The sequence below is a fragment of the Crocodylus porosus genome, unplaced genomic scaffold (assembly GCF_001723895.1).
Source record: "Crocodylus porosus isolate Cpor-Errol unplaced genomic scaffold, CroPor_comp1, whole genome shotgun sequence".
Lineage (NCBI taxonomy): Eukaryota > Metazoa > Chordata > Crocodylia > Crocodylidae > Crocodylus > Crocodylus porosus.
The window spans coordinates 44,958,552-44,980,518 of NW_017728951.1; the positions used below are offsets into that span (position 1 = coordinate 44,958,552).

At 39.2% G+C, this 21,967-nt stretch overlaps 1 protein-coding gene across 1 annotated transcript in view; it reads right to left on the reverse strand.

Moving 5' to 3' along the window:
* The window catches only part of KCNMA1 (potassium calcium-activated channel subfamily M alpha 1), a 997,979-nt gene that overhangs the window by 410,941 nt on the left and 565,071 nt on the right, over positions 1-21,967 (reverse strand). Inside the window, exon 4 of the mRNA XM_019555536.1 lies at positions 4,017-4,110. Within this exon, the coding sequence (XP_019411081.1) occupies positions 4,017-4,110 (94 nt within the window). The remainder of the gene's footprint in view (positions 1-4,016; positions 4,111-21,967) is intronic.

The window sequence follows — 21,967 nt, forward strand, 5'->3', positions numbered from 1 at the left end:
AGCAGGGATCACCCCCCGACAGCAGGAGCAGTGAGTCTAGGGGTTTTCTCATTTTATTTTCTTATAGGGCGCGAGCCAGCCTGGGTGGGGCACCCAAGAGGGGCTGGGGGAGTGAGGGGGGAGTTGGGATTGTCCCCTCCCCCACTCGGCAGCACCTGGTGAACCAGGGCTTTTTTTCTCCAAAGAGCCAGGAGCTGGGGTGGGTGGGGCAGCCATTCCAGGCTGGCGGGGATTGGCCTGGCTGATTCAGAGATTCAGCAGCAGCTGAATCTCCTAATCAGATTCAGCTGAATTGGTTTGAGACAGTGATTCAAATCACTGAATTGAATCACTATCCCCCGAATCAGCTGAATCCAAATCTGAAGTGAATACTAGCTGGTTCACACAGACCTACTGCTTACTCTATTAGTCAATTGAAAGTCTTACATGAAGGCATAAGAATAAAACTCTGCAGTTAGGTGGAAACTCATAATTTAATATGTTGAGTCTGGAGACCAAAGGGAGTTCCCAGTCACTGAAAGGTCTTATAGATACCTATGTCCAGTCTGTAATACTGGAGCTAGTTCTTGTCAGGTTTATCTTTCTATAAGTCAGGATTCCCTTGCCTTCAAAGATCTAATTAAGCTGCACATGTAGTTCAACAATCAAATCTAGTTTTCTGTATATTGGAGTCTTTTTCCTTTACTACAATGGATTTGAAAGGGAATATTGTTAAAGCAGACAAAGACTAACTCATTTAAATAATAAATTAAGGTATTTGCACAAATGTGATACTTGTAGCAGGTTACACTCCTGGGGTAGTCATTATTGTGCTGCATGTTATCAGTGAGGTACTTGACAACTTTTTGTGCCTTCCTATCTGATTAGCTCTCAATAACTACAACCTTATCTTGCTTTATTACATGACAGCATAAATTCATGTAATTTAGGTTTTGGCTTTATCAGTGAGATAAGGGATTCTCTCTCGCAGTTGCAACAAATTTGGATGCCTGCTGACTAAAAATTTATATTTTATGCATGCACATGTTTAGCCACATATCTTCAAGACCTGAAGATATGATAATATTTATATGATTGTGAGCTGCATTTCATTATTACAGGGAGAACAGATGGAGAAGGGTGAGAACAAAAAATATTTCTTGAAATAACTTTACTTGTCAGTGAGTTGTTTAGTCTATTGGAATATTCTCAAAGAACTTAAAGTGGGAAATATACTTGTGACAAGAAGTCATCAATGAACATGTATATATTTATAACACAGAATTTTGGGTAGTATAGAAAGCTTTTGGAATATTGGGCAAATACAATTATTCATGAAAGAGCTGACAGCTTTATTTTACCAGGGTCATGCTGGTTCATATAAGACAAGACACAATCAAGCTTTTTGTGCCCAAATAAGAAACCACACCTTTTAGCTCTTCCAAACATGTTGATAAACTCTTTGCTAACTGATTTAACAAGAAAAAAAGCAGAAAAGCAATATGAAAGCCTTGATAGAATACCCAATACAAACCAGAAACAGCATGTAAAAGTAAGCTCCTGAGAAAGTTTATTTATAACATTTCCAGATCACTTCTGCAAACTTTCAAACCTTCTGAGGTTTCTACATCAGTATTAGTGCCCATGCTCTGTCTGAGAAGTTTCTGTGCTATAGCCCTTTCAGCTCACAACAAACAATGTTAACTTCCAAAGCATAACTCAATCCCTGGAATTTAGCAAAAACTCAACATGAATTCTAATACTACAGCTAAGGAGAAACATTCAAAACCCCTGAGGCAAACTGATCCCATCTACATGAGATTCTCTAAGCTGTGTAAACTAGATCACAAATTAATGGAACTCATGTTCACCCTTCAGTGGGGGAGGGTATGCAGAAGCCTGCACTAGCTGAGGCAGGAAGGCTGGGGGTGGTCCCACATTGCTCCCAGCATGCCGGACATTTCTGATCCTGAGTGGGAACCATCCTTGGTTGGTTGCCTGGCACATGGCCCCAACCTCCTACTATCAGCTGCAAGGAGGGGGGAACCAGCACAGAATCTGTCTGTAGCCCTGTCATTGGGGGGAGGGGGGGCGGTGAGTGGAGGGATGCGGAGGCACCTATCACACAGACCTAACCCTACAGACCCAGCAAAAACAGCTAGAGGTGCTGTGAGGCAGAGGCTTTCCCCTCACTGCTGCCCCTGCCTGGCTGGGCTGGGCAGCTGCGCCAGGCCAAGCTGCACAGCCATGCTCCCCAATGTGTTGCTGCCTCTGAGTGGCATATGGGGAGGAACAGAGTGCCTCTCCCGGCCCCAGCCCCTCCCTCCTCCCGTCCCCCCCAGCGCAAGCTGGGGTCTGCACAGCTAAGGGAGCTCACACATTGCTGCGGGAGATTTTCACCTCCCTGCTGCCTTACCAATTTTTCCCAATGCCTCTCATAACCTCTTGCTGCTGCCTCTCACAAGCAGGAAAGGAGGCAGGCAAGCGGGGTGGGGGGGAATGGAGCAGAGGGAGTGGCTTGTGGCTGGGAGAGACAGCAGCAGCAGCTCAGCCAAGGAGCCAGGCAGTAGGGGGGGAAACCCTAGCTGCACAGCCCTGCCCCAGCTGTGCAGACCCCAGCTTGTGGGGAAAGCTGGGGCAGGGGACTCCATTCCCCTGCCCCTTGCCCACCCCCCTTCCCTGCCAGTGAAAAGCAGTAGCTCAGGGATGTGTGAGGCAGCAGATTGGCCCACCAGCCAGGCAGAGGTGAGGGGGGAAAGCCACCACTACATGCCCCTGCCCCAATCTTGCAGGCCCCAGCCTGGGGGGAGGGGCAGGGCCAGCAAGAGGGCTCTGCTCACTCCTTCACCCACCAGTGAGAGGCAGTGGCTCAGGGCAGTGGCAGCAGCTCGACTGACCAATGGGGGCGAGGGGAGTCCCTGCTGCATGGACCCCTTCCAACTGTGCAAACCCCAGCTTGAGGTGAACGGGGCCAGGGCTGGGGTGGGGCAACCTACCCACCACTGCCAGGGTCCCTCTTCCGTGCTGGTGAGAGGCAGTGGTTCACAGGGGAGCAAACCTGTGAATCAAAGGCTTTGCTACCTCAGGTCTGTGATAGCCCAGGGCAGGGCCAGCTTGGTTTTCAGCTGGAGCAGATTATTGTGGGCTGAGACTAGCCCACCCAAACTGTGAATGGGGGTTGACGGGGGAGCCACAAAGCATCCTGGGATACTGAGGGACTGCGACCTAGCTTGAGTTGGGAGGGGATCTAGCACAGAGGTTACATAGACGAGTCTAATATAAACTAATTACATTTGATATTACATCCATCTACGTCTATCTGAAACCCAGTTCAACAATTTCTAAACCAGTCTATGTGCACTAAGACTGGTTTCTGATAACTTATTCCAGTTTATATATAATTTCTGTACCTAGCCTATGAATCTAGATTTATGACTGTTACTAGTAAAATATGACCCCTTGATTTTCTAGATTCCTGACCTGAATTGTCTTAGGGAAACCTGATTTTTAGGAAGTGGTGGGGGGGTGGAATTTGAAAGAAAGACTTTCAAAATATTCTTTTCTAGGAGAATTTAGGGCTGCTGAAGGAGGTGCTACCTTGCTAGCCTTGGAGACTGGAGTAGAGCAACACAGACTACAAAATCTCATCCTCAATTCTGACCTGAAGCAGATACCTATAGAAGCACTGGCACTCAGCCTCAGACTACCAACAAGGATGTTGGCAGTCAGTGCCGACTGCTGCTGTAGTCTTGGTGATAGACATCAGTAAACTGAGAACTGGACTGAAACCAAATTCTACACAGGCCACTGAGAGGCATTAGTTATGCAACTGCAGGCATACTACACAACTACTAGTCTTCTGAGTAATGCCACCCGCTATAACTCTCTGAAGCTCTCAACAAAAATCTTTGCTCATGAGTTTTGGAACTTGCCTTCAGCAACTATAAATGAAGAACTAGCAAGTACACAAATAGTATCCTAATACAATTACCACACTTCATCCTTTGCACACCCCCTGCATAATCCAAAGTACTTACGCGCAAGCCAAAGTAGAGAAGGAAGAACACGTTGAAAGCCATGTCGATCTGTAATGTGAAATCTTTGTAGAAATTCTGGCAGGATTCTATTGGACTATTTGAAAAAAAAAAAAAAAATCAGAGTAAACGGGGGATCTCAGTGTCACATTTTTTTCTGTTTTGTTTTTTGATAAAAGCCTGAATTTTGAAAATGTCATTTTGTTTTCCAGTTCTCTTATGAAGTACAAGCAGGCATTTCCAACAGAACATTTCAGTCATTCAGTTATTCATTCATTCTTAATTTTCACCTGCTCAAATAAACTTCTGAAAATAAACATGCAGAGACCTTTAAGTAAAACAAGCAGGAGATTACCTTAGGATCCCTTAACCTCACATTAACCCTTAAAGAACTGACTTCTTTCTACTGGATATACAGCTATGATAGTTTAGGAATAAAACCTAACTGACACACAGTTACAGTGAAACATTACACATTTTAAATGCATGGCATAAAGTAAAATCTTAAAAAACAAAGTTGCTTATGAATACTAAACCCATTAGCAACCTGAGGGACTTAGTCTTTGTAAGATTCCTTGTTTTTACATAAAGTCAGATTTTTTTTTCGATGGCCAGCTATGTACTTTATATACAGTACTACGAACTGAATAGAAAAGCAGCATAGCCCACTGGTAAAATTAAACAACAACAAAATGAACTGTGGGACTTGAAGCAGTACTCTAAGGGTTAATTTCTGCATGCAGGTTAATTAATTACCCTTCTAAAAGCAGCCATTGCAAATTCTAGCTTATCATTTTATGCTTTACTTAAGAGTGGATCAGATCCAAAGCATACTCTATACAAACTGGTACTTCAGTTTATATCTACCAACTAGCAGTTCAAGGAGGAGACTTTTTCTGTCCATGATTAGTGATTTATTTGTGGTATTCCTAGCACAGATTGGGGAAGACACAGAAAGCAGCTGAAGTGGCAAACCAAGCATAAGTAGCATGTCCCAAAATGTATATAGCAAATGATCATTTAATCTTCATATCTACAGAAAGAGGAAGAACACCTAGAAAGTTAAGATCATTTGGAAGCATGGAAACTCCACTTTGAGGACAGAAAGGAAACATTTCCTCAACTTCCCCAGTACAAATAAATCACTGAATGTAATACCAGTTAGTATAGCTGTAGCTCTGCAAATATGATGCTGAATTGCTCAACAAGCAAGATTCTATGCATTATGAATGTCAGTAACCTAATTTAAGGCATAAAGGAAATTACCTGGGCCACCAGGTCGTTACACATGCAGTCAGGTTTTCCATTCCTTGTATACATGTCAAACAAATTAAGTACAGCATGCCTTCTTGGTTACAAATGCATGGATGTTTATAGCAAAAGTCTCCCTGACATATAATAGCCTAGCATTTTAAGGAGCTTCTGGGCTGTAGGTATTTAAAATGTGTCTTAAGAAAAAAAATACCATGATGTCCAAACTTGAACATTATGAAACATATCACCTCTATTATAACCAAAGGAAAACTGATTTCAGGCAGAAGACACTAATGGAATTAAAGTAAGCAACTCACAATTTACACATACAGATTTAGTTTTTAGTTTGTTGTGTTTCTTTTTTAAAAGAAAGGTGGTTGTAAGCTGAGAACTAATATGCCCAGCTTCTTGCAGAGAATTCTTATGATCAAAGGAGCTTGTTATAATAAGGTAAGCTATACAGCTTGAGTCAGTGTGTACTGTAGCAACAAAAGTCACCAAAAGTACAACAGGAACGGAATAAATGATGCTGCACCAAGATAAAGACTGAAAACCCCTACCTCCCAGGTACATTTCTAAAAAATAAGCTGCAAATGCACTGAGTGAATGGAATTAAATAAGAGCAAACTGTGAGAAAATCCAATTTTACTGTCTTCCTTGTAGTGACATTCAATGTTCATCAGGTCCACAGAACAGGACAAACAAGTTGTATCCATGCATCTCAGAACCACCGTCCTTTCAGGTCATTGAGAAGGTTTTGCAAGTCTGCTTATGTACACCATGTCTTTTTTTCTTTGTACAGTGCTTAGCATAAATCATAAAATCCTGATTCAGGACTACGAGAACTATCTTACTAGAAATACCCCCTTTACTTCTATTCATCATTACTGTTCCTCATTTTGAGGAATATCATTCCTTAGCCCCCAAATTACTCATGCTGAATACAAATGTAGTGCTTTTGCATCAGAAAGGCAGAATCATGTCACTGTAGAGAATGCTTTTTATATGGGGGGCGGTGAGGGAGGGGAGATTCCCCCCCCCCCAGCAACTTAAACTTCCTTAGGTCTGGGTCTTTGCCATCTATTGTGCTTCATGTTTGGACCATGAAAGATTGATACTTAATTACTCATAACACTCTTAACATGACCAAGTTCACTCCCAATACTGTAGAAAATACAATTATACCAGAGGGGTTTTCATCCCTATATCTATGAGCAAGATATATTTAATGAAAAAGTTTGGAAGAATTCATTAAGACTTCCTACAAGGAAAACCCATCTGGTAGTTGGGCTCAGAAATCCTAAAGAATCTTGGCAAATGACCCACACCATTCCTCTCAAACTGATGAAACATCTCAACAAGCTATGACATATGTTTCAGATGAAATATTCTATGTACATTGCACTGAAAATGCCTACCTACAGAAAGGGAACTGTGCATATTTGTCTTCGTGCCAAATGGAAGATGAATCCCTAAGGCAAATGCTACATTCTCTTAATTCTTAAGTAAAACAATTTAGCTCCTAGTGAGCTTCCCTCCTTGCTTGCCCAGATTCACACTTCCAGAAGGCAACACATTTTGTTAAAATTATTTATATTACACTCTCTTTAAAAATAGTAAGTGAAAATATATACAAATCATGCAGAACATTTTAAACATAGTAGAGTTCAAGGATAGATGACTTCATTTTCCATGATCCTATGCTGGTATAAACCAAAAGAAACTCCTTTTAAATCAATGGATTTACACAACTAAAAATACGCTGAAATTCAAAATCATGTCCAGAGGAAGAATGTGACCACATCAAATATGGATGAATGTTGTCACTGTATTTGCAATATTTATTTTCTCCCCAAAGGTCTATCATTGTTTTGCTAAACTGAAGATGATTTCAAGAAATCAGTAACACCAGAAGTAGCTGGTGGCTCATTACCTCTTCTAGGCAGACACACATAGCACCTACTTTATTTGATTTAACATAAGGACTTGTGAGTAATTTATCAAAATGATCCAACTGTCTTCCCTCCCACTCCCCTCCTGCTAAATTTAATAAACCAAGTGTACAAAAAATGCATGCAAGCCATATACTTAGACTTGAGAAACTTAAGGACATATCCAGAAAGTTAGTGTTTGCATTTACCTATACATTGATGCAACTGATTAAATTGTACTGTATTAATAATAATGAAAGATTAGCACAGCATTCAGACTGCAGAATTTGAAATGAAGATAAATACTTGATTTAACAGGCATGCACTATCCCTTTGATGAGTATTTTTTGCTTTGCCCAAAATCCTTGTAATTGTTTTTAATCTAATAAGATTTTTGTTACACCAAATTATTTATTCTCTGTTGATAAATATTTACAAACTTATGCACAGGTCTATTCAGAAACAACCTAACAACAAACAAGGCAAGAAAACTGCCCAAAGTTTTGTGTCAGTTGGTGGAGGTATTATAACAAGGGGACTGAGAAACCTCAAATACCCACTGCAACAGAACACTTGACTACAGTTGCAATGATTAAATGGAAGAGCAAAAGTTAATCTTTTTTTAAATTACTTGCATAAGAAGCTTGTGAAGTTCTTTATTTTTACCTCTTGTGTTCATTTTGTTCTAATTTTGAAAGCCTTGTTAAGATATTTTTACTTTGTGCTTGTTCTTTGACCACTTAGGTAGTGCTCCTAGGTTAGAATGATAATTATGGGTAATATATTGTCTGCATTTAAAAGGTTTTCCAAAAGGTAGCTTCAGCTTGGAAATAAAGGTTTGTCTTAAATAGCAGCAGTAATGTGGTCAAGCCAATATTCAGCCTGATTACTTACATTTCAATTATTACTATTACTGATTATAAATTGAGCAAGAAATTGTTTATTTAAATAAAAGGATTCACATAGTCATGTGACAAGGCACAAAATGTAGACAGCTTTTGTCAGAGACAGTTAAGGCAGGGCAGATCTGCTGTTAGCCCTTCAATCCTGTTTTTCTATAATTACACAAGTATTCAAGGGGAGAAATGTTAATATGCCTTATTTTAAGAGACTTATTTAATCACTTCTCTTCCAGTTCAGGATTTTAATTTTTTTTATTATATTGTTTAATGGGCCTGTTTTCTGAAGTGCAGAACACCCTCAACTCCCATTACAAAACAATCACCTAACTCCATAGGTATTTTCATAACATACTAAATTGGACTAAATATGATCCAACAGTATTCTTTATAGCCCTTTATAAAATTTTTGTTTTTGAGGGAAAAGAAGTTGAGCAGGTTGCCTATTTTTAAAAATATTGTTTTAGTGATATAACGTTAATGTAAAACTATGTAAGGAGCAGGAATGTCATTTAAAGGAGATGTTTATCTAGAGCAGAACGCTTCCTCTTGCTCTTATTCTAGGATGTGCCACTTTTACTCTTACCTCTTGCTGAGAGAGACCAACTAGTAAAATTGTGAAAATAATAAAAATCTCTCCAATAAGAGGTACATGGACACACTATACATTTATAAAAGTAGACACCTAGCAAGCACAACTTAAAAAAAAATCAGGGTGAGACAATAAGAATGCAGTGTGTCAAACACCTATGGAGACTGATAAAGTAAAAGTAAATGGCAGACATTCTTAAAAAAATAATCAAATGTCTTTCAGGTATTAATCATGTTATCGAGATAAAGCAAGAGTCCTTATTAGGACTATAAGATTGCTTTACTTCAACACATGCATTGATCTGTTCTAAATGCAAGACACTTAGGTAAATGGCTCAGCTCAGAAGGCATCACTTCAAAGCATGACATCTATAGGCCTATTACTTTCTCCAGTGGCAAATGACTTTTAATTACTTCTCTGCTTGTTGACATGATATGGGCCAATAAACAAGAATGCCTCATTTCTAGTGGCTTTAGCACTGCAAATGACATATAGAAAAGATTTGTTTTCTCCCAAAGAGAAAGAGCAGCCAGTTGCAACACAATAAATAGAGAAAGGGGAGTAGTAACCATACTGCTATCAAAGATGTGTTAGGATCTGAGAACTATGTAGTAGCCCCAAGAACCAATATCCAAGGAAAACAGCAAAATATTCTATGATTAAAAGTTCGGGGTTGTGTATGTTAGGAGTGTGACTGTCTCATCTCCTTTGACATTACATATAATCTGGCTGTGGCAGAATTTTTCATCTTTCCAAGTATTCGTTCTGGCTGTTTTAAATCTACAGACTCAGGCCCAGACTGTAACCGATAATAGCATTATTCGTACTACCGCAGCATGAAGGAGCCATTGTCACAGACCCTAGGCACTGAACAAACATAAACAAACAGACAAAGATACTCCAAGTTTACATGAGTTCAACAGACAGACAAATGTGGCCCTGAGTTAAATATACTTTCTTTTGGGCTGTATTACAAGGTGCCTGTATACTTATACTATTAATTTAATTTCTAAAAATAATTCACTTTATGGAACTATCATTTAACCAAATGAGTTTGAGTACCCAATTAATTCAGGATGACAGAGGAAAACCCTTCCAGCTGTATGCCCCCATGTTCCCAACTGCTGTCCCACTAAATTGGATTAGATGATCTCTTAAGATCCCTTCCAGCTTTACTAACCTATACACTTATTTAATTAATTAAACTCTATGGACATTTTTGGAAGAAAGACCGAGTTCCTTATATTTGCTTCATCCTTGCTTCTCACTTTACCACTGATGCTGAAAAGTCAGCACTTAGTACTCTTCCTTCCCCCAGGTTCAAAACTTTGGGCAGAAAGAGGAGTAATAAAAATAATAAAAGCACATATTAATTATTGCCAAAGGCTGCAGATTCTTTTTTCACACAACCTAATTTTGTCACAACAGCTGACCATGTCCCAGTTTTGCTTCCCATCTCACTTCCCTCTAGTCTTTTCAGAATACTTCCTTTAAAATATTGCTTACCTATCACTTGAACTTTGCTGCTGTCCTTTTCATTTTTTCCTGCTCCCTAGTGCACCAAGCTTACATTTTTCTCTCCATAAAGATCACACAAAACTGTTCCTTCTCATCCTTTCTTTTTTTGGTTCCAGCTACGTCAGCACAACCAAAGCACATCTACCAGGTATTATTAAATTCTAACCATTTTTGACTAACATCTTATGAACTAAAACTCCTCAAGGCAGCTTATCAGTTCTTCAACAATGAACAAAAAAGGTGTAAGCTCTTCTCCTACTTGCCCTAACTCTAGAACAAGAAAAAAACCAAAACAAAACACTGTCATTTTTAAGAAACTAATCCAAACCACTGAAGGTATGTCCAGTAACATAATTCAATAGATTTTGTTTGTGAAATCAGGGTCAGAATCATATAATTTTGTTCCATGGAATGTACAATTATGAAAAACCTATGTTAAGGCCTAAAGATATTATAATTTATTCAAATAATTTACATTAATGTAATAATTTAGCCTCAGTAGTGCATGCTGTTGCCCAAGTTCTATAGCAATCAAAATAACTGAAGAGGTAGAAGTCACTGATTAAGAATCTGGTGGTGTGATAAACTAGTAACCATAGTTTAATGACAGTAATAGCTGCTTCTGCAGGTATAGAGACATGTTGTTGGTTTTCTCTCTCTCAGAAACTGGTTTAAATCTGTAACAGAACAGAAGCTGAGTGCATACAAACCAATTTCAATACAGCTAAAACTAGTTTAATATAAAACTGGTTGAATGAAGTATCAGACTTAACCAATTTGGGTCAAACTGGTTTGTAAAACTTCTGTCCCAGACCTCTTCCTGGTTCAAGTTGAATCACAGTCCAGCAGCATCCCAGCATGCTTTCCAGCCATGGGCTGGGCTGAGCTGGGCTGTCTGCTCCAGCAGAGAAGGACTGGGGAGAAGGTGGAGAGACTACCCCCCGCCACAAGCAAACCCTAGCTGGGGTCTGGGGCCAGGGAGGGGGGTTAAACTTCCCTTCCCGAAGTACCAAGTCACCCTGCCCAGCACTGCCCAGCCTTGCCCAAAACTTACTGCTGGCTGCAACTGTGGACTACAAATCCCAGAGGCACCTAGAAGCAGGAAAAGGAAATGATGAGCAACCCTGAAGAGTCTTACTGATGTAATTCTGGACTGCAAATTCCAGAGACCTCAGGGGTAGCAGGAAGAGGAAGTGAACACATGGCTCATGCTGACTACATGCCAGACAGCCATGCTCTAGCTTCTGGTCTGAGTCACTACATTTCCTGAATCAAAAGTGAATGTCTGTCCATTTTTTTCAGCTACAACTTAAACTAACCTGCAAAGACTGAAATGATATAGCCTTGGGCTTTTTGACTGTCTGTACTTAGCCTTAAAGAACCAAATGTTAAGTGGGTCTGTTTCAGACTTCTGAATGGGAATATTATTCATGTGTTATACCAGTGGGTACATTTTGTCTTATTTATGTCAAGCTGTATTTTGTCATCTTCCTCATCCTGCAGCATAAATAGATCAATAATTATCCTTGTCATCATGGTGAAAAGTTATAGAAGTTGCATGTTGGGAGTCAGAAAACAGATAGACAGACACATGGCTTAAATTACACTAATATGAAATTCTGTAAGTATGTAAAATTAAATGTTATGCATCAAGGCCCTCCAGTGAGAAAAGCAGTTTTCTAAACTTTAATTTATATCACACTGAACTTTGCAAAGTGAAATTAAAACAACATTCTCCCCTTGTACTTGGCCTTGCTGAGGCCACAGCTGGAGTACTGCATCCAGTTTTGGGCTCCACAATTCAAAAAGGATGTGGAGAAGCTTGAGAGGGTGCAGAGGAGAGCCACGCGCATGATCAGAGGTCAGGAAAACAGACCTTATGATAAGAGGCTAAGAGCCATGAGACTATCCAGGCTGGGAAAGCACAGGCTCAGGGGTGATCTGGTGGCCACCTATAAGTTTATCAGGGGTGCTCACCAGGATCTGGGAGAATATCTATTTACCCAAAGGGATGACAAGGTCAAATGGTCAGAAACTCTTCTGTGACTGTTTCAGGCTGGACATAAGGAAAGACTTCTTTACTATCCGAGCCCCCAAAGTTTGGAATAGACTGCTGCTGGAGGTGGTTCAAGCACCTATTCTGAATGCCTTCAAGAGACATTTGGATGTTTATCTTGATGGGATCTTACAATCCCTGCTGACTTCCTGCCCCTGGGGCAGGGGGCTAGATTCGATGATCTTCCTAAGTCCCTCCTAGCCCTAATGTCTATGAAAACAATGTAATTTCAATGTGAATTTGATCTCAGAGAATATTTAATCAATGTAAAATACACTTCGGAATATAGTAAAATAAAGATGTTTTCTGATCAGTTTTACAATTTGCCTGAGATCCTAGACAGACAATATATGTATCCCAGTATAATCTTCTCTTAACATAAACTCTTTTATTTTTACCCCAGTTTATGTATAACCTTACATTACTAAAACTTAACTTGTTCTAACATAAATTTACCCCAGGAACAAACATAGGTGAAAATATACTGCTACAACCATCAGTGGTATATGGAGCTTATCCTGCCATTCACTAAAGGCAAACCAACTACTCACTTGCTCCTTTCTCCTGAGTTTTCTTTCATGAACAAGTTTTATATTGGTTTTAGATTCATGTGCATTGAAGCATTCTGGATTTACATAATAATTAGTGTGTCAGGTTTTAACTGGATTTCAGCTGTATAAATTAATGTAATATAAGCCATTGCAAATTGGCTGTACTCAATAATGAAGTGATGGTATAAATAACACAGCTAGGAATGAATTGTTTACTAAATGGAATAAATCAGCAAACAAGTGAAGTCAATTTATACAGACAAACTTCCTCAAATAAACAAATAAATAAGTAAGTATCACCATTTTTGAGAAAAACAATTTCTTAATTGCACCAAATTGCATGAACATTCAGCTTTGGCTTACAAGCTATTGTTTGTATGCACACACAAATTAAGGGTTGGTTTTCATATGAAAGATTAAAGATAGATTTCTGCAGACCAGATAACATGCCCATGTTTTTGACATTCTGACTTTTCAGCAATGTAGAGGAAGACCCAGGGCAATATTCATAATCTTTCCAGAATAAAACACAATTTATTCTTTTACTGCAAGGCAGGTAGGGAATGTACTAACCTTTGGAACACACACCACTGGATCTCGATAATTTTTAAAGATGCTTCTATTTGAAAAATGTGGTTGAAATCTCATTGCTAGCTGCAGAGAGTATACTGTTTTACCTTGTTATGGGTTTTCTTCCTGTCATAATACATTTTCAGGTAATATTTAGTGATATGTAGTTTGAATATAGTAATAATTATAGGTTATTTTAATAAAATTATCTGAGCAATGAGAATACCATTCTAGAAGAACGATACCATGATAACTCATAGGGTCATATTCTTTGATATAATTGTGTGTGCGAGATATCTGCCATGTAAAATTGCTCTTTAATGTCATATTACTGCAATTAGCGATACATTTTCATTCTGACTGACAAACACTGAATATTAATCCACGAGTTATTATTTTGATATCTTGGTTAACATCAAATGAACTGACTTCTATTCACAGACTTAACAGCAGAATCTGCTCTATTTCATAGCCTATTTACTGAAACTGGCATATTTGTCTTTTAATTTAGGTATCCATCCCTCTCCTCCTTAATTATGTTCCGTTATGGATTCTGGTTCCCTTTCCCTCAAATGTTACCCAATTTCTTCCTTTCATTCCTTTGCCTGTTGGTACATGGCAGGGATCCTAAAAATCCATTTGCCATGAAAAAACACAGAAGTTGCATTTTTACAGAGTATCTTTAGAATCACTGGGAAAAAAACACCTTACTGAAACAACTTACTGAAAACCAAATGCTGGCAGCTAGCAGTTCACATAGCTGCTGCAACAGCCTGCCAGGGAGAGAAGTAGCTGGCATACAGGGAAGCAGTCAAGATGGTGGCAACCTCCTCCTCCTCCCTCCATCACTGATTGGTGAAGAGGGTTGCCTGTTGTGTGGCCGTGCCCCTCTCCACTAATCAGAAGCAGGGGATAGGTTCAGCAAGAACAGTAGCCCTCTCAGCTAATCAGTGGCAAAGGGTGGGGATGTCCAAAGGGCAGCCCTCTCAGCCAATCAGCAGTGAGGGGCAGGGCCACCACCAGGGCCCCTCGGGATTTTAATGTTTTGTGTGACAGAAAACTAGAATCCCTGGTTATAAGTAACTGAACTTAAAATCCTTTTATATCTTACTTACTAAGGTTTGTATTACTGCCACTCTTTAAGATGTTCAGAAAATACCATGCATCCAATTATGCTTTCAGTTTTCATCAGCAAGCCTTCTACTGCCAAAAAGTATGAGGACACATCTAGAATGTTTGTATCTGGTGACTATTACTACTTTTGGTTACTGCCTCTGCAGTCCCTCATGATAATAATGATACCTAGATATTTTTAGCACCCTTTCTTTCATAGGTAGAAGGCAACGCAGGGTGGCACCATAGAGACTAACCGGTTCAGGAAGGCATAAACTTTCATAGGTGACGGACTACTTTGTTAAATGCTATTCAAAGTTGCATTTCTAAGGTGCTACTCTGACCTGCCTTCTGCCTGACTTCAGGCTAACACAGCTAATTGCCTCTTTTTTCTTTTACTAGCATTCTTTGAAAAATCACGTGACCTCCATGATTTTAAAAATCCTTTGCCATCATTTGATTATGAAGACTTAGTCTAAACTGAGCCTAATGTTTTTGGTTGTTGTTAGACGTTACCTTTTCCATATTAAATTATCTTAAGGCAGGCGTGTTCATGGGTTAAGGCAGGAGAAGGCAAGCATCTCAACATTATGCCTCTTTGGGTGAGGATTATTTCCAGCTGGAGTCAGACAGCATGTGTTGCAATAACAGCAGGCTGCTCCACAGGACAAATACAAGTAATTTACAGTCCTTCAGTATCCCAGGATGCATCACTCCCAGCCCCCACTCATCCCCCCATCCTCCCCATGTGAGCAATCTCTCATCCAGAACTCTATTGTCTGGGACTGACAAAAACCTGGGGAACCATGAGTGAATGGGGAGTTGTGGGGAGTAAGGTGGCAGGCAAGAGGGGAGATGCTGGAGAGAGAAAGCCAGGCAGCCATGGGGCAGACTTGGAAGTTTCTAGTCATGCCCCTGCTCATCAGCCCTCCAGTGACAAGTCAGAGCTGTGCATGTTAGGATATTAACCCTTACTTCTATCAGATTCTCCAAATTAAGTTTGTCAATGCTAATATTGTTCTTCATCACTGTACAATTATTTATATAGAAAACAACATTTTAATGGAGATATATGCTTAACACAGCAAGTTTTTACTAAATGGTAGTAAACCTAAGGCTGAAGTACAATAGTTCTCTAATACAACAGAAAATTTACCTGAACAAATTAGAGGTGCACCAATACTTTGGTCCAATATCAGATCAGTACTAATATAAAGAAAACTGGCTATATTGGATATCGGCCCAGTGGGGCCAATAATTTGGCCGATAAATGCCCGTGCTGTGCGCCACTGCAGCATGGAGCACAGCTGGCAGCTCAATGCCCCACCTCCACCCACGCGCTGGTTATACCCAGGGCTGTGCCAGGCAAATGGAGGCAGCAGTGCTGGAAGCGGAACAGCAGCGGAATTTGGGGTGGATGCAGCATTCTCCCTGCGCCGCTGGCACCCACTCCAAGCCCAGCCCCCCACTGAGAAGAGTTCCCTGTAGCACTGGCTGCAGCCCACCCTGCCCTGCTCTGCCCCATGCAAATCCAGGGGGCACATGCCTTCCCAGGATGCAAGCAGAGGTAGGAGCCGCCACTCCTCCCCACCACGAGCTGCGAGTCTGGCCCACAACACACCCCACCTGGGCAGCACCTGCCCATGCCCCCTCCCCACTCCCTCACCACAGGGGGCCCCCATGCCCTTTCCCTCCCTCCTCCCCTTCCACCACACTGGACTTATCAGCTGGAGGCAGCTGTATTGAAAATCAGATTGGTATTGGCCAATTTGCATCCTTAAATATCAGCTATCAGTATCAGCCCCAAAAATCTCTATAGGTGCACTACAGCAAATATCTTACATCAATGGTAAAAATGCATTATTTTAGGACTGCTAGCCTTTCTGCATTTTTGTCGTCATTCTTGACGCATGCACCTAAGACTTTTACTACCCATAGAAATATTGACTGTCCATCTTGCATAAATTGTAACTGCAAAGTCAACAACAACAGTGATTCAGAAGATGCACCATCTCACATTACAAACTTCATGACTCCTAATGCCTCCAAACTGCACTTCTCCAAGAAATCTTTGTGAAACTACAGAATATGACATTGACAAGCAAACTTGTATAACCATGGTCCCATCCCTTATTCCAGGAGGAAAACATCATTGCCCTGTGGACACTGTTAACATCAAAGTTCCTCAACACCCATTGATGTTTGATATTTTGACAAAATACTTGTACCACATTTAGTGTGCCCCATATCTCCACAGTTCTTGGGAGCATAGCATCTGTGAGACTCAATCATTCCAAACCCTAGTTATTACCAGGTGAATAATACTACTAAATAGAGAGCTAGATAAAGCTCTCTCTCTCTCTCTCTGTATGTAGTATCATGATACTAGATAGATAGATTGATGTAGTATCATTCACCTGGTAATAACTAGGGCTTGGAATGAATGCGTGGGGGGGGGCGGTGAGAGATCCCAGGGGTATTCTGGGGTTTATTCTGAGCTACATTTGCCCTAAGCAGAGAGAGGCCCTGACTGTTTATCCTGATCTAACCCCCTCTTCCTTGCACAACCACAGAGGGTCATCGTTTGGTACTTTTGTTTGTCTTGGGGATCTCAGTATGGTTTGGTATAGCTGAATCTACTCCTGGGAACTTCAGAAAAACACTTGTAAGAATCATCTTTATTGTTTCCCTTGGCTTTCCTCTTTCATCCCTTTACCCATTTTATAGCACTGAACTAAATATTTATTTTTAGGGACAATACTTCAGAGTTGCTCCACCTGTGGGATCAGATTATAGTCCAGTACTGCATTTAAAACAGGTAACTTTACCCCTCCTGGCCATAGCATTGGCTTTCTCTGGGACTATACACTTACAAAATGCAGATACTTTTCAACATTCAGAGAAAAGTTAAATTTGTCTTGCCTATGTATTTAAATATAATGAATAGTAATTTGATAAAGTGAAACTCTTTGCATCTATTCACTTTTATGAGCTCTTAAAAATAGAATACAGATAAATTGCGAAGTGGTTTCAGAATCACGTAACTTAATTCTCCTCCTCCTTTACAAACAGGAAAAAGAGCCTGGAATCAGAGGGACAAATACTGAATCTTAGTGATCTATTAAAACTAGAAGACAAAGTCTACTTTGAAGAAGCAGATTAATAATGTGAACACTTTTCACCATTAATTTCATCTCTGTTACAGAATGGAATTATGGGATGACGTCATTTTCAAGCAGTCATTTAAACACTTATCACAGAGGGCTCACTGTGTGAGACATAAGCTTAGTCCTTCTTTTCTAAAACTGGGAGTACTGAGGATTACCACTTAACACCCAACTTGGAAGGCAAAACAACTAACATAGTGATATAATAAAAAGTTTATAGAACTTTTTATCTGAAAATATAACAGATAAGTGCTTTACAAACATTTATGAAGCTTCTCAATCCCTCTCTAAGGTAAGCAATTATTATTCTTCAAACCATGTGAACAGGATGTGAGGCTAAGTGTCATCATACTGTAAGTTACTGGCAGAGATATAAATAAAACCCTACTGATTCAGACTTCTTCAACACTGAAAGGAAGGACTTCATGTTATTGTACAGACCCATGTCTGACCATTTCTGGAACAGTTCTGAGAAGGTATTCTGTCTTACCCCAGTAGAAGACCAGTTGTAGGATCCTGAATATGGCCAAAATCAAGGGGAAAAGCAATAGGGAAATCACAAGATAGCATGGGGAAAGGGGTGTATTATAGCTATTATATAATTTATCTGATTTGTTACTTCTTTTATACATTTTTCTTTACATGAAGGTTCTTTATAGGGAGGTTCTTAAAAGATTTAAAGTATTTTTGTTTTTCCATGTATATTTCTATACTTACTTTTTATACCTTTAGAATGAGCTAAAAAAAATATTAAAAGCATACAAAGTTCTGTGTGTGTGTATGGTTAAAATGCATATCCTTCACAATATCACAGACTATTAATGAATAAGCAATCAATTTTGGAAGGAAAAACGTAGTATTTAACTCTGAATACACACCGGACATATGATTTACCTAATTCTATCTTCTAATCAATAGCACCAACAAACTGAGTTGAAAGGAGATGCTCAAGCCAGTTTCCTAGTAGTGATACTTCATTATTTCAAGAACCAATATCACTAGCATTAAATCACACACCTCCCAAGATAAAGATGTCTACCAGCATATCTACAAACATGACAATGAGCAAAGTGTTACGTAGGATATCCAAACAGTTTGTAAAAGATTAGAACAGGGTTGCAATATTTTGCATCACATATCATTCAATATTTTTGGTGGAGTTTATTTATTTATTTTTTCTTAATTATTTCACAGATCAAATATAGGACACACACAACTTTAAGTTTCACCTCAAAGCTCCAACTCTGGTAAGTACAGGTAATTCACAATTTGATACTGCTACTGCTACTTAAGTTTTGTCATCATTGGGAAGCTTAACCTGTCTTTTGAACCCTATTAACTTGAACTTAGCTGTTATCTTCTGACAGGAAATACATAGTACCTTTTGCCTTGTTTCTCATGTTCCAACCCTACTGTGATTGTTATAGTCAACAAGTTGACTATATTATGTTGGACATTTCATGTTTCTACTATTTTAGTCATATGAGACATTCACACTAGATGCTTATATCCAAGGTTTACTCAGTTTCTAAGGTCATGTTTTTAATTCTGGTTCATGCACTTAATGCTTAGACTGCATTCAGTGTATAAGCCATTAGGATGAGCACACTGGCATGCACAGGCAGTACAAGAATAGAATATAATTAATCCCAAAGACAACCGAAAAGGTGAAGTTGCATCATGCAATGAAACCACAGCTTGGCCTTGGCTGCCATGCAGAAAAAACCTACATCAATGAGTCTGCAGTGCGGCTCCTAGGTAAGAGTTGATATGAAAGAGGTGGGTTATTTCAGCAATGAAGACACAGGCTGAAAATGTTTATACTACTGTAAACAAAATACTGTACATAGCACCAGCATTACATACTAGAAACAAAAGTTATCTGGAGAAGGATGAGGTACTACTGGTTATATTGACAAGCCTGAAATGCAATCAATATTTTTTCTAAGCATTTTGCTATTTTAACAAGCAAGCTTATTAGAGTTTTCAAAGTAAACCTTAATTTTCATGAAATGAGATACCATTTAAATAATGAGATACTAAATCTTACATCCATTCTGAAATTACAATGTAAGTGGGGAATAAGTGGGGAATAATTTTATCTAATAAATATATAATCATGGAGAGATGATTTTTCAATGATGTGCACAAAACTTAAATCACACAACTTCCACTAAATGGAATACATAATGTACAGGACTGAACATAGATTGGCAATATAAAGAAAGTATTAGGTATGAATGTTTTACTCAGCTCTTCAATCAGAAAGCCACATCTTTCCTGATCAATAATGCACTGATTTGCATAAATATCTGTAAATGTATAGCCGTAATTTTTACTCACCTTCATGGATGTCATGAATATTAAAATATAACATAGATAATAGAGTGACCAACTACCTGCTTCTTTAAGAAACACACTTTATCTGGTGCCCAGTATGTCACAACCAGAATCTAGTAAAGGGCTCGTATGTGACTAAATTAATTTTAAGTAATATATACTTGTGGGATTACACCATGTAATAGCATTATGCTGTTGCTCCCTTGACAAATATATTTTGCCCCATTTATTGCAATAATTTACCCTCATTTTTGAAGGAACAATCCTTTATTTCCTTGAACTGTAGATGGTCACTCTACCTGCGCTGTAATTCCCAAATATTTCTGTTAATCACAGGCATTTCTGGGATTACCAAAAGACAGCTTTATTGTGCCTACAATTTTAGACAGGTATATTGGAGATACCTGGTAACAGCCCCTATAGATCATGCTTCAAACCAACTGCCTTTAAAAACTATGATATTATGTGCTTATAATTCTTCAGAGGATTCATGTCTGAGCTTCAGAATTCACCACAAGTATGGAAAACCAAAGACAAAATGAAACTAGCTTGCTAATAGCAGGACCAACCCTCCTAGCTTCTAAAAGCTGTTGAATTTTAACAAAAAGTTAAACAAGGCACTTCAGCAACTTCTGAGCTTGACAGAAGTGCAAAAAATGCCAGTTGTAAAGAACTCCAGCAAATATTTTTTTGTAGGCCAAAGAGATGATTTTTTCTACCTTGATAATTAACCTCTGAAATTCACCACAGACATGATCTGCAACAATGCGTAATGCCATTTCTGGTTTGAAAAGTACTGTGTTGAAAGAAGGACCTGACTGTTCACAAGTTGTGCACTGAAAATATGAACATTTTCTTAGGTGTACAAGTGTACACTTATACAAGGATGCACTGTGCATGCATATGCAGCTGGTTAGATGAGCACTTGTTTAAGAGCTTACAAACTCTGCTGATAAGGCCAGGAGACCTTGTAAGTTGTGCAAGCCGTAGCCGAAGGGTCAAAAACTTAGAAGCTGTACTTGCAAGCTTCTAAGATGTACCAGCCAAATAGGTGAAGTGCATTCTATAAAATGTACACATATACATACACACAGTATATATACATATACAATATACAGTATAATATAAATTATACATATTATCTTTTTTACACTTTCACTGGTAGAAGGCAGGGTAGCAGTACACCATATAGACTAAGTGAATCAGAGATTTATAAGCTTTCCTTGAGCAACAACTCACTTCATCAGATGCTAACAATTATTAGTAGTGTTACTGTCTTACATGTTTGCATATAGCCGTCAGTAATTTTCTGCCTGACAGTAACTGATGCAAACAAGAAAATAGATTTTATTCCCAAAATCATATCCATAGCAAACACAACATATGGGTGATTTTTTTCCCCCTCCCTTATAAATTACAGAAATATTGCAAAAATTCTGTGGAACACACAATTTGTCATCATTGAATAAGAAAATGTCATTTAAATAAAAATAAAAAGATGTAAAGTCACAGAACTAGGGCACATACAAAATCCATTCAAAGTCAACAGCAGCTACAAATCCCAGTGCCTCTGAAATTTCACAGAACCTGAGGTTTTATCATTTTAGCATGGTTCCCCACAACAGTCTGTCAGCACAAGCACAGCAGAATTAACTAACAATGGGAATGGGTGCATCTATACATGCACATTACTGCAAAGTAGACTAAGTAGCTCCATAGTAAAGTGTCACCACCTACACATGCACCAGTAATAGGGCCCGATAAACTGTTAGGAACATTACTATCTTATGGTGGAGTAAATAATTGTCCTGAAATGCATATGAGGCTAAAAAGAAAGGCCTACAAAGGATGGAGGATGGGATTCACCTCCAAGGAAGAATATTCTGCACTGGTCCGGTCCTGCAGGGAGCAAACCAGGAAAGCCAAGGCTGCAACTGAACTCCAACTAGCTTCGAGTATCAAG